This window comes from Euleptes europaea, chromosome 11 (assembly GCF_029931775.1).
Source record: "Euleptes europaea isolate rEulEur1 chromosome 11, rEulEur1.hap1, whole genome shotgun sequence".
In the NCBI taxonomy this organism is placed as follows: domain Eukaryota; kingdom Metazoa; phylum Chordata; class Lepidosauria; order Squamata; family Sphaerodactylidae; genus Euleptes; species Euleptes europaea.
The window spans coordinates 26,348,629-26,362,841 of NC_079322.1; the positions used below are offsets into that span (position 1 = coordinate 26,348,629).

General features: G+C 39.1%; 1 protein-coding gene across 30 annotated transcripts in view; it reads left to right on the top strand.

Annotated features, from left to right (window-relative positions):
- The window catches only part of CLASP2 (cytoplasmic linker associated protein 2), a 133,235-nt gene that overhangs the window by 37,023 nt on the left and 81,999 nt on the right, over nucleotides 1-14,213 (top strand). Inside the window, exon 1 of one of the 30 annotated variants that reach the window (XM_056857929.1) lies at nucleotides 992-1,211. The exons of the other annotated variants lie outside the window; for them this stretch is intronic. Coding sequence (XP_056713907.1) covers nucleotides 1,196-1,211 — 16 coding nt within the window. The 5' untranslated portion in view covers nucleotides 992-1,195. Of the gene's footprint in view, nucleotides 1-991; nucleotides 1,212-14,213 lie in introns of those variants that run through there. 30 annotated transcript variants of the gene reach the window in all.

Genomic DNA, 14,213 nt, shown 5'->3' on the forward strand with positions numbered 1-14,213 from the left:
CCCAGGATGTTGTGATTCCTACCAACTTGGAAGGCTTTAAGAGGGGAGTGGACATGTTCATGGAGGAGAGGGGTATTCATGGCTACTAGTTAAAATGGGTACTAGTCATGATGCATACCTATTATCTCCAGGAGAGGAGTATGCCTATTATATAAGGTGCTGTGGAACACAGGCAGGATAATGCTGCTGCGGTGGTCTTGTTTGTGGGCTTCCTCAAGGCCCCTGGTTGGCCACTGTGTGAACAGATTGCTGGACTTGATGGGCCTTGGTCTGATCCAGCATGGCTTTTTCTTATGTTCTTACATTCTTATAAATGTTTCTCCTTAATTTGCAACACTTGCCTAATATTATTTTCTTAGGCATTTTTGCTCATGGGTAAAACATGTTTTTCTTTCTTATACATTCTCAGTGTTACTTTGTAGTTTCTTTAAATAAATCCTGTGGAAAATGATTATCTTGACTGTTGTGTACAGCTGAGAATTGAGATTGTTGTTGACAAGAGGAGCAGTGCAGACTTGCCTTGGATATGTGGTTGGCTCAGTCTCTACCAGAAGCAGTCTTTGCTAAAGCATCGCAGCTTTCTTTGAACAGAAAAGCCTTTGACGATCTGCCTTTGACGTGATTTGTTTACAGCCGCCAGTGATGGTTGAACACAATGGGAGGTTTGAGAAGACAGCCAAAAAGAGCCCCGGCAGGAACATGGCACATCTTCTGTTTGCAGATATGTAAATTAGATAAGCACCGGATCGTGTGATGACTCCTTACACACAAATTTTTTGGGGAAGGGGAAGCCGAATGTGATTACAGGACACATGCTTTGTGTTTTGATGACTGCATTAAAAGTCTCAATGGAATAATGTTCATTGGCTGCGAGCAACGTCTTTAAAGAAGAAGTCACAGAGCTTGTGGGGGAGCAGAGAAAATAATCCTTGTGTTTAACTGTATGTGCATCATTAGTTTAAGCAGGCGCGGGGACGGCTGGGCTGGATGTGTTTCCTGTAAGAAGCAGGACTTCTATTTTGAAGTGGGGTAGCAGCTGTTGCTTATTGCAGTATAGAACTGCAGTTCTGACTGGGTCACACAGTGGTCTGTCTGTCTTCACGCTGCACCGGATTGAGAGTGGCGCAGGCACATATAGTCCCTCGGAGATTGTGGCTGAATCATTTGGGAAACCTAGCAGCGTTTCAGCTGTATAATGGCTGTCGGAGATGGTGAGTGCATTTTTTAAAAAAACAACGCAGGCTTGCTTTTTTGCTCACATTTACATTGAAACAACCTTGCTGCGTGAAAACATGTCAACACATTTCGTAGTGTGCCACAATTTATTTACGGCTGCTCTTATTTTAATTTTGGCATTGACATTTACATTGTGTTTAAGCTTTGGGGGTGGGGATATTGTAAATATAGTACCTTGCAACCATGTGTCCTGGGCTGCTTGTGGCTTTGTCTGGTGATAAAGAGGACATCTCTTTGGTGCTCAGATAATAAGAATGTCTACACTTCATGAGAAGGCAGCAGATATAGTAATCAGAGGTTTTTAAAGCAAGTGGAGATGGTATTAAGCACTTTTTCAAAGTCTTGGTGTGTCTAACTGATGTCTTATATGGATGGTAGTGTATACTTTTACCATTGTGCAATGATGGAAATCTGCCTAGGGGTTTCTGTAGTCATAAAAAAAATATTTTTATTTTTAGAAATGTAGGGGTTTTTAACTTGAATTATACTGGCAATATAATCATACACAATCTTGGGGATGGGGCATTTTTATGTCGTCTGACGGCCCAGCAGAGTTGAGTTGCACAGAATTTAATATTATTAGTAAGTACGTATCAAGTTTAAATTATCTGGGTCACTAAATATGAACTCAAAAATAATGTACAGGGGTATTTCTACAGAAATAACTAAATTGTGGGAAGAAAAAGCATAGCAGGGGTACCTACAGTTATTCATACCAGGAAAAGAAGTATTTTATAGTCATAAGGCTGTTGCATAATCACATACCATTGATACATTTCTACAACTGGTATAGTTTTGATAAAACTGAAGTACAATAACTAGATTGAAAACTGCTTATTGTCGTCCTTTCATAAATTAATGTCTGTCCATATTGTTAAAATAATTTAAGAATGAGCTTTCTCTATGTAATAGGCTAGCAGAACTTCTTGAATTCTTTCTTTTACTGGCCAATCCAAAAATGTCTGTCTTTGTAGTGTATCACTTTGCCTCTGAAGTTGTCAGTTGTTCCTCTGAAGTTGTCAGTCGCTCAGTTAACCATAATAATTGTTACTATGACATACATTAACACTAAATATTCCTATGTCTGTTTTTACAAACAGAAAAATATCTTTTGATAAAAGTGTGTTTGTATTTTTTTCCCCATTTGTGTGTTTAGAGGGTGTTTGGAGTGCAGCTAGACTAAATAGGTTCATTAAGTAGTACGTAAGTCACCTTTTAAATTGACTTCCTTGTGCCACTAATGGCATCCTTCTTGTGTGTTTACTCAAGACTGTTGAGCTTTCATTTCAGGAATAGTAGTGTTTGAAAAGTATTTCTGAATAATTATCTGTCTTGTGGAAGGTTTTTCATAATTTTGTTATGGTTATGACAACTATTTTGTCATTAGCCAAAGTATTCAAACACAATACTGTTCTAGAAGGCAGCTGACACTGGTGTGGAGGAGTTTTGAGTAAAATGTCAGGTATAATTAGAAATGGGTAGGATGATGTGGCTGTTTTCTTTTATAAACCTACTGTACAGAACAGCTAGGAGAAATTCAGCCTCTGTGCTGAACAATGTTACAATGAATTGAAAATAATATAGTATATTATGCACAACCTGTTCTGTGGTTGTTCTAAATATATTATTCCTTCTTTAAAACCTGGACTTAAAAAACTTTTATCAGATGAATACAAATAGAATTTTAATTCTCAAATTCTGTGGAATTCACTCTTAGTAGGGAAATAAAAGGTAAAGGTCCCCTGTGCAAGCACCAGGTCATTCCTGACCCATGGGGTGATGTCACATCCCGACGTTTTCTAGGCAGACTTTGTTTTTTTGAAAGTGTCATTAATCATGTGGACAGGAACTAGCCTGTGGACATTGTGTATTTGGATTTCCCAAAGGCTTTTGACAAAGTCCCCTAGCAAAGACTGCTAAGCAAACTTCATAGTCATGGGATAAGAGGACAAGTCCTCTTAAGGATTGAGAGCTGGCTGAAAAATATGAAGCAGAGAGTAGGAATCAATGGTCAGTTCTCACAATGGAGGGATGAACCGTGAGGTCCCTCGGGGATCTGTGTTGGGACCTGGGCTTTTCAACCTGTTTATAAATGATCTGGAGTTGGAGGTGAACAGTGAGGTGGCCAAGTTTGCAGATGACACCAAATTATTTAGGGTGGTTAAAACAAAATCGGACTGTGATTGAGTTTAGGCCATCCCCAACATGCAGGTTTTTCCTCCTCAATCTGGCCAGTGGCTTCAGCCAAATCCAGGCTGCAGTTGGAAGAGGAGCATTATGACAAAGGGACATCTCATGATCAGGAGTGTTACATTGCTTATCTGGAACTGCTAGTTCACCATAAAAAAGGTAAAGGTCCCCTGTGTAAGCACTGGGTCGTTCCTGACCCATGGGGTGATGTCACATCCCGACGTTTACTAGGCAGACTTTGTTTTACAGGGTGGTACTATGTGTGTGTGTGTGTGTACAGAGAGAGAGAGAAATGGAGTCAAATTCAGCTATTCTTGGTATAAGGAAAATGGTTTTAATAGACATCCAATTTTCCAAAGTTTTCCACATCTTCCATTACAGTTAAAATCAGTAATTCTTCTATTCCAAAATCTGCAACTTTTTCTCTTTCAAAATCAGCCTCAAATTACCTTAAGAGGTTTCAGGGTTGTATTTTTTTTCTTTTACTATTTTGAGAATGGTTAGCTCAATTGTCAAAACGTCAATTGGAAGTGTGGAGGGGGAAAGTGGCCAAGAACAGTTGTTGGCAGTGGATTTTTTCTTCTTCTGAGCTGCTCCTTGAAGAGGATAATGTTATATCCCCTGTTAACAAGATTAAGGCTTCCAAGCAATAGCCAGCATAATTGCTGTGTACTACTATCATGTAGGGCACAAGATCACACCGTGTGTTGTTTAATTTGGAGATGAATAAGGATGTTTCTGTTTTGCTGAAAACTATTTTTTTAAACCAGCATTCTTGCTCAAACTTGAACAGTTATTGGTATCATTTTTAAAAGAAGGATCAGTGTAAATGTGTTGAGAGTAATGAGAAACATTTTAAATGAAGTTATTTATTAGAAAAAAATTTGGCTTACATTTTGTGGTATCCAATGGACTGAAGAATAGGGGACACACAGCAAACCCTTTTACACACTTATGCTTGGTTCAGATAAAACTATTGAATTTTAAACTTGTGAAATTGAACTCTAAATAGTAATTCATTCTCTAATTACAGTTTATACTCTTTGTGGGGGTATAATGCTAGAACATATGAGAAGTTTGGGTTTTCTTGGTGTCCCTTGAAATTTCTTGGATTTAGAAAAATGCTTTATATCTTAATCTGACTTAGTTCTCCCTAATTTTTAAAGCTTCCAGATTTCAGTGATTTTCTTTTGAATGGAGGCAATTTAAAACGATGTAACTTGTGAAAGTAGGGAAGGTACTTAAACTTCAAGGGAAGAGCAGAATTTGAAGATGTATATTAAGAATACCTGTAGAATTGCAAAATGCTCGTTTACTAAGAAACTGCTAAGGCAGCTTTGTAGATGCTTGCAAGGCAGAGCTGAAGAATGATCTTCTAACTTAGAAGTATGCTAAGACAGTGAATAGATCTCTGTGTCTGACAGCTTAAAACGCCTACATTTCTTCTAAGTCCTCCATTCAGACAACCGCACATACCATCATTCGGAAGCTCAGAAACTAGCCAAGGACTTAAAGGTTTTCCAGTTCCTCCTTTCTTGTATATGGCGTCCCTCTGTTTTTATTTTAGTGCTACTTTGTCATGATATCTGAGTTATCTGAGATATCTGAGCTTGCCCTCCAGATTGGAAACCTACCTCAAGCTGTGGTTTCTAATTCTAATTTAGAATTTAACCGCTAACCCTAGATTATTTGTTTGTATGGTTTGGCAAACTGTTTAGTGCTAAACATGAAAGGAGGGAAAAGAAAGTGTGCAAAGTGTCTGAACGAAGCCACTGTTTGTGTTTATCTTTCCTCTCCAGGCAGGAATGTTTTAGCAACTACTTATTTATGGATTTGTTTAAGTATTAATTCCAACTTTTCTGGCATCATGATGTGATGGAGAGCCTCTAGTTCTGCCCTCCAAGCATCAAAAGCAAATCCTTGCCATCAGGGGGAATATGCAGATACTCAGCAACCTCAGCCAATGAGAGGATCTGGAACTTTGTGGGGGGGAGCAGGAAAAAGTTAGGAAAATGGCAAGTCAGTCATCACCTTCATCACCTCATATGGGGTTTGAGGAACTGACAGGCAAACAAGGGAAACAACCAGAAGAATAGTTAGGTAGATAGGCTGCTCCAGGTGAAGATCTCAGACATCTAGGTACATAAGGCTTTGGAGGCCTATGGAAAGGCAGGAATAGAGCAGGTATCCTGCGTAACCTTAAGGAAATAGTGGGTGAGGGAAATATTCCAAGAGACAAGCTAACAGTGCTCCAAGATGCTGAGATTCTGGGGTTTAGGGAGAAGTTCCAAGTAAAATCCTTTGCTCTCTCTCTCTCTCCCTCACGGGAGCAGCCTGTTATTTTGGTAATGCTGTGGGTGTGTGAAATTGTAACTTTTATAAAAAGTGGCTTCTGCTCTCCCTTGCTGTTCATAGTTGATACCTTGTTACATTTCTTCACTTATCCACTAAAACGCTAAGCATAAGCCCTTCTAAGGAAGAGACAGCAAACTTATTCCTTTTGTCCAGCACAGTTATTTGTTAACACTGCCTCACTGACTAATTGCAACCCATGCCTTAACCAGAATGCTACTGGAAGGTGTGACGGGAAGATGTGGGGAGCTGAGTAAGCTCCCGGAGGGCACATATGATCCCTAAGATAACTGGTAACAAAAATAAAACAATCACAGTAAAGTCTAAAACAGCTAAAAGCTGCAGCAATAAAATAGTAGTAAACGAAAGAACTTAGGTTCACCCACACAAATCAAATATTGTATGTAATCAAACACTATTTTAGAGGCATTACGCATGAAAAAGAATTGGGTATGTTGTTGATTTGTCATTCTCTGAATGTCTAGATGTCATTTTGCACAAATTAGTGAGAATAAAATAACATACCCATGTGGTAGTTAGAGATTCTATTTTATGTATTTTCTGTTAGAAGACAAAGCTAGAAATCCTTTAGTTATAATTACTATTTGCTAAATACTAATGTTTATCCCTGGTGTCAGAGGCTCAGTTATAACCTCATCATATTTAAGCTGATAATATTGTTTTTGAGGTAGTAAGGTTTGCACATAGACATAAGAACATAGGAAAGGCCATGCTGGATCAGACCAAGGTCCATCAAGTCCAGCAATCTGTTCGCACAGTGGCAACCAGGTGCCTCTAGGAAGCCCACAAACAAGACAACTGCAGCAGCATTGTCCTGCCTGTGTTCCACAGCACCTTATATAATAGGCAAGCTCCTCTGATCCTGGAGAGAATAGGTATACTCCTCCTCCTCATTTACCATCTTGTGGCAATGTATCTGTGTGAAGTTACCCCACTTTAATTTTGTTTTCTGAACTTAAAGCTTACACGGGGAGGTACTATTCACTGCTGTCCAATAAGAATGTTATTTCTGACCCATTGGCTTGATATGCCAGGTCAAAAGATGACATTAAGTTGGCCCCATGTTCTGAGAAATAGAATTTAACAGGAAATATTTCATACTTTTCATGATGGCTTCCCCATTAAAATCACAAATCCTATATTTTAAAAGTAAACTGAAAAGTCTGTTGCATTGATGAGATCAACTAGTATAAAATACATGGATTACATTTGCTAGTCAAATGACTGTAAATAAACGTAACTGAACTACATGGATGACGCATGCTGGTAGAATAAGGTCCCCATCCTAAAATATGTCCCTGTCAAGAGGACTTATTACCAACTAGTACCATGACCTGGAAATATATAAACTGTTCCTTTGAAATAAAATAATGTAGGGGAGGGGTTATTCATCAGTTTCCATGAAGCATTTATTTTTTAATCTATATGCTAGGTAATAGAATACGTATAACAATTCCTACTTCTTGAAATTCAATCTTTGGGAGAAGGCTTCATAGTTCCAAGCTGTTTTTATCTTTGGCATACCAGTAGAGGCATGCAATGAAGTTGCCAGTTGTTACGGTGATTTATTTATTCGTTTATGATGTGTGGGCACTGGTCCATTATGAACTGGACTGAGACCAACCATTTATTTCAGTTAGAGTATCAAATGTTGAGAGTAGTACTTCTTCCAGCCTCTTCCTGAATTGCTTTAAGTATTTCACAAAGAAAAGGCTTTGCTAAATTTAATTGTTAAAATCTTGAATCTCTTTCTTCAGCTTTATGCCACAACGTGTTTAATCTTTAGCACATTTTGACACTAGTGTTCAGTGGCTAGGTGATCAGAAATAAAGCCTTTGTTGGGGGGGGGGGCTGTTGCTGAGATTTTACTTGTCAAATGTGGACAGCAGAACTCCGTAGTTTCTTGCTCTTCTTGTCGTACTCCTTGCAGTTCAGCAGTTGGCCATAACATTCATTCCATCACAAGAAAAATAACGTATTCCTTAGTTTTCATAAAAAAACTTAATTGTGGATTCAAATTGAGAAATATCACTGGTATGAAATTCACTGAAGGCTTAGACACTCACTATAAGTAATTTAAGTTCTGCTATAAACGAAATACACAGCCAAATTAATGTTTAGCTAGCAGCTAAGAAACCAAAATCTTGTGGTAAAAGCAAATTTTGACACATCAGTAAAGTTCTTGTTGATTTGTCATTGAAATCAGATGAGCTAGGCAGCAAGCTGTTTCCAACAGCCTTTACCAGTTGAACTAGTATATAATAAAACAATTGGACTTTGAAGATATAAGCTGTTATATATATAGTTCACATAGTTAGCCAGCTTACTGGTTCACCTTTAAAGCTGTAGTACTTGGGTTTTACATTTTAATATTGTTGTATGTTAGGCCTTTACCCTCAGATCATTCATGAATTGCCTTATGTCTAGAGGCAAGCCTTAGCATTATCTGACCTATTGAGTAGATGTACTGTCCACCTACTCTTCCACAGTTTCGCGGCAGATAGTGCCTTCATTCTGCATGATCCTCTGAAATTATAGACCTCTTTCCCCAAGGATATTCATCTGTCCCCTTGAATTTTTGTTTTGCATAACATTCTCACAATGATCTTCCTTCTTGCCTTATGTTCTGATTTGCTGTATTTTGTTTTATATATATTTTAGCTCTGGTTTTTACCTGGTTTTATGATGTATTTTTATTATGCTCTTTTGATGGCTGCGTTGGTGGCCCTGTTAGGCAGAAAGGCCAGGTATAAATGTTTTAGGTTTTTTTTTAAGGTAAACATGGTGATCTTCTGTCAATTGGTGCAGTTAATTAGCATGATCAAATTGTTAAGAAAATAAATATACTGCTTCATATGTCAACTCCCGATTATGTCTAGTTTTACCACAGTTTTTGAATTATCTTCCCTTTCCACAGTATATATTTTAAGTACGGTAGGTTCCACATGGGGAATAAAGATGTGCTCTACCCTTTACAACCTAAAATTGGGGGGGGGGAACTACATCTGAGAAAGAAATCTACAGGTTATTCATAATTCCATTATCACCTTCCCGGATGGTGGCAATACCAGAACAAATAGATTGAGAAGAAAGAGAACTAAGCAGATTTCCTTCATTTGATTGGAGTCAGATAAGTAAATGAAATGTAAATACAGCTCTGAACTCCGTTGGATTTGTTACTATTGATGGGCCTTAGTTTCTTAAAGAGCAACAAATATGAATTCTCTGAGCCTGTATAAATCTACATGCGTCAAGAAAAGTACAAATAGAAGGTGAGCCAAAAGGATAAGTGTCCCAAATAGATCTAATGAAGAACTAACTACATAATGTTCCTGATGTCTGTAGAGCACCAGGATGATACTAAAATTTCTTTTGTCGCCTCTTTATTTGGGTAAGTTCATTAATGTCTAGAAATTCAGGGTTGTTTTGTAGAAAGTTGGGTAGAAAGGAATCCCCCCCTTTCTGTATCTTCCAAAATAAGGATAATTCAGTGAAAAGTTTGCAGCTTTGTAGTTACACTCAAATAAGGGAACTGTTTCCAAAAGTGAACACAGGATAATTTGTCCACACAACTTAAAAGAATGTAATATTAAAATGATTACAGAAGAGCAAATGAGTCAGTTCAGCACCTAAAATTAAAGCCATTTATTTGCTGGTGTGAAAATCCCTATGCTTGAGTTTGTTTTTTCAGATAATTAAAGTACATACAATGTTAAAACTATTATAATGTAAAGGGTACTATAGTCGCTTATTCATACATGCATATGATCTATCTGTCATTACATCTGAGGTGGCTTACTATTCATAGTAACTTCAAAGCATAATGCACATTAACAAAAGGAAGGGTGTTCAGGAAGGGAAGAGCAAGAAGGCAAATTAAGCTCTTTGATAACTTGTACAAATGAAATGGGTGGGGGGAGTCAGTGGGCCAGCTGGTCCTAGGCAGGCTGATGCAAGAATCTCACTATACTTTCATGTTCTTTCTTCATCCTACAAATCTTGTGTATGCTGTCTTTAGTTCTGCAGAAGGATGGCAACATCTAAATGCAGTGATATGCTGAAAAAATGTGTGGGTATATATATGCATTTTTTGAATTCTTATGCTCTCACAAAAAGCTTTATACACATACACAGGGAGGGACTGAGAACCCACAGGCTTCTTGTAATGCATACTAATTTTCCACAAATATTTGCTGTCATTGTCTCACTTTTCATTGAATAAAGTATATATTGCATGATCAGGCTGCCTTTTTTCCAAGGATCTCAGGGCAGTGCTCTGTTACCTGTTTCACTAATGTTAGGGGCATCCCACATATACCATAACTACTATTGTTTCTTGCCTGTCTTTAATGACTTGTGGTTGAATCCTAGCAATTTGTGGATGTAAGGTTCTCACATGATTCCTACATTTCTTTCATCCAAGCAGACCCACCAACTCTCAGGAAAGTTGATTCTTAGAGTTGTAGGTACGGTAGGGTTGCCAGGTCCCTCTTCACCACCGGCGGGAGGTTTTTTGGGCGGAGCCTGAGGAGGGTGGGGTTTGGGGAGGGGAGGGACTTCAATGCCATAGAGTCCAATTGCCAAAGTGGCCATTTTCTCCAGGTGAACTGATCTCTATCGGCTGCAGATCAGTTATAATAGCGGGAGATCTCCAACTAGTACCCGGAGGTTGGCAACCCTAGTTGCAGTTCCTACAGGGACTAATAGCCACATGAATCAGGGGAGGTTATGTTGAAGAAGGAGAAAGATGGGTGAAATTGCCACTTATTCTGCAAACACTAGTTTCACTGATGCAAAGGGCAGGAGAGCATTTTTGCCCCCTTCTAAATGCAGACTCCTTGACCAGTGTGGCTACTGGCCCACACAGCCCCAGGAATCTTTTCTGGGGTCGGAGGGCAATGCTGGATGGGTTTGCACCAATTGCAGAATCTAACAATAGTTTTTTGAGAAGTCTTTTTAAAGAGCTTTTGCAATATATGTACCAATAACTTGGAGATAAGAAACTAGAAAATAAAGAGTCATTGAGAGTCCTGCTGCCTCTTCTGAAAAGACCAGGTGACATTGCTTGCAATGATATGGTTCTAAAAAGTAGGAAAGTGTACATTGATCTTGCATTTAAAGGAACTTTACATTTAATTATATGAGTAATTTACAAGAACAGAACAAAAGGGTTGTAAATGCATTCTATTCATATTTGTAAGTTGCTTCTAGCAGTAACTCAGAGTTCTTATATATGATGACATTTTAAAACATTAACGCTTGTACAGAAGGTGTTTTGGTGCTAATGAGAGAGTTTTTTCTCTTGTTCACACATTGTAATGCTGCTTAGTTGACTATATTTAGTATCGGTCTTGAGCAAGGTCATAACCATAGGAGTTTTCCTTTTAATGTACAAGATAAAATTATTTATCCTCTGTATATAATGTTGTAAACGTTTTGTAATTAATAAAATAAGTTGCATTATAAACAGTATTGCTCAGTGATTACATTAGAAGCTAGGTCATTCTTACCAAGTTCCAGTTAATGGTACAGTTGCTGAAACATAATTGTTTTGTGGTATTATCCAGGTGTCACCATTATGAGATTGTGTGTATGTATGCTAGAGCCAAACTTCAGAAGTGGCTTGCTATATGTTTGTGTAAAGTGCCATCAAATCACAGCTGACATGGTAACCCAGTAGGGTTTGTAAGGCAAGTGTCCATGTTCCAATACAAAATATTCTGTGAAGTTAATGGGAACTTACCTCTTTACTGTGTTATGAAAGTCCTGTGGTATCAGTGGCTGGAGGATGGCCTCTTGTCCCCCAACCATGCTGCAGTTGTATCTATCCATGTACATAAAGGAGCACACAAATCTCCTGACATTTGGGGAGCACTGGAAAAAGTTTCCTATGAAATATCTTCTCTTCTGGAATGAATGGCATGATTTTTAAGACAATGTTTTACTCATTCAGAATGTATAGTATGGTATTTTTTATCTAAGACAAACTACAGCATTAAGATAATTCCTGTGTATACTGCAGGCATACGTAACATATTTTGAAGCATATATTCATAATTGATTTGCTGTTGAACAGTTCAGTGTCTTCATGATTTTTAAAGCTTAATTTGATATCCAGATAGGCTGCTAGGCCTGCTACAACTGTGTGAGACTTTCTGTTTAAATAACACACAGGTTGGCTTTTTTTTTTTACTGCAAATTTGTATTTCTTGTTTTGAACCTTTTCCCCTTCCTCTGAGATAGGAAAAACTAAGATACATGTGCTAAAGTAGCAAAGGGTACAGAAGTTTGCAGTGTGCACCTGCCTAACCTACCTCACAGGGTTGTTGTGAGGATAGAATGGAGGAGAGGAGAATGATGTAAGCTACGATGGGTCCCCATTAGGTAGAAAGGCAGGGTATAAAGGAAGTAAATAAGACATGTTCCTAGGAATCAAGACTGCCATTGAATACAGTGCATCTATTGTGGCTAGAAAGACCACCACACAATCTGGCGTGGTGCTTATAAAGCTCCTGGAGGTTTCTATAAGGCTTTTTATAATTAGCATCATTTTTCTTGTTCTTTCTTGCTGTTTTAATTAGTGCTTTTAAATGTTATTGTTCGACCATATTTGACTGGTCAAATGCCAACCCTGTTACAGCTTGTTGAGTCTTCTGTTCTGCTGCCAGTACAGCTGCAGTGACAGCCAGAAAACAGTAAGAGCCACAGGGGGTTAGGAGAAACCAATCCAGCAGAGTCCCCCTTTAACTTAGAAGTAGAAGAAAAAGAGTTGGTTTTTATTTGCCGACTTTCTCTACCTTTTTAAGGAGAATCAAACCAGCTTACAATCTCCTTCCCTTCCTCTCCCCACAACAGACACGTTGTGAGGTAGGTGAGGCTGAGAGAGCTCGAAGAGAACTGTGACTAGCCCAGCTGGCTTCATGTGTTGGAGTGGAGAAACCAATCCGGTTCACCAGATTAGAGTCCACCACTCATGTGGAGGAGTGGGGAATCAAACCCAGTTCTCCAGATTAGAGTCCACTACTGTTCTTAATCACTACCCCATGCTGGCTCTCACTTACCTTCCATTGGTTTGTAAGCCAGATGCGGATGATGTAACTAAGTACTTTGCACTCTAGCTGTTGAAATTTTCTTTTATGGGAGGCAGTATGGGGACTGCATAATCCTACAGTGTTTTATTGGTGGTTGAAGGCACTGTTCTTTTAGGTGTTCATGCTGCCTGCTACAATTGTTTCACACATGTTCTAACTGCAGTTGCTTCTGCAACCTCTTTTGAGGGATGACAAAGTAGTACTTGTAGTTGAGTATCCTGAATTGTAGGGTCATTTTAGTCATCTCTTGAATGCCAAAATATTTGTGGGTTATCCTGCTACTATGTTGCTACATCTGTTGTATCTACACATAATGTTCAGTTGGTGGGCACATGAGTGCATAGAAAGGGCTGTTCTCTGAAAGCATTGTCCCTATGGCAGAAATTCAATGTTGCAAGTAACTTTCCTGTGGCCTTGGATCATCAGGTCTTCCTTATTAGTGTTTCCAGATGCCAAACGAGTTTCTGAAAATGCACTAAGTCTTCACATGTTCCCTGAGCCTCCTTTCTCTTTGTTTGTTTGTTTATTGCCGTCAAGTCATAGCCGACTTACGGAAACTCTGTCGGGTTTTCAAAGCAAGAGGCATTCAGAGGTTGTTTGCCATTTCAGCCTGCATAGTGACCCTGGACTTCCTTGGTGGTCTCCCATCCAAGTACTAACCAGGGCTGACCCTGTGTAGCTTCCGAGATCTGATGGGACCCTGCATTATTGCCATCCTGTATTTCATTGTTGTTTCTTCTCCACCCCAGAGCTGCAGTCCCTGCTGCAGAGTGAGGTTATTGGTAAACTGCTGTTGAATTGTGGCCAGGTTTTCCTGTATGACCAAAGTTGGCCAAGGAAAGCACCGTCCCACTGTGCACTTTGAACAACCACTAAATTCTTACTTGTTTGCTTGACTGCATCTCACTAGATCATTCCCCTCACTCTGTCCATACATTAGCCAGTGTGATGTAATGGTTAGTGTCGGGAGACCCAGGTTCAAATTCCCACTCTGCCATGGAAGCTTGCTGGGGGGACCTTGAGCCCGTCGTACTCACTCAGCCTAACCTATCTCACAGGGTAAGAGGAGGAGAAAGATGCAAGCTGGTTTGGGTCCCCATTGGGGAGAAAGGTGAGGGAATAAATAAGGTAAATTGGCACCACAAAGCTGTGAAGGGTTGCCTAGCAATGCATATTTAAGAGAGAAGCATTTAAAGGAGGTGCCATCCTTACAAATTTTTAAAAAGAGGAACTATAAGGATGTTCTATTTTAATGGGGTTTAAGCTACAGGCGAGAGCCAGCATGATGTAGTGGTTAAGGTGTTGGACTAGGATTGGGGAAAC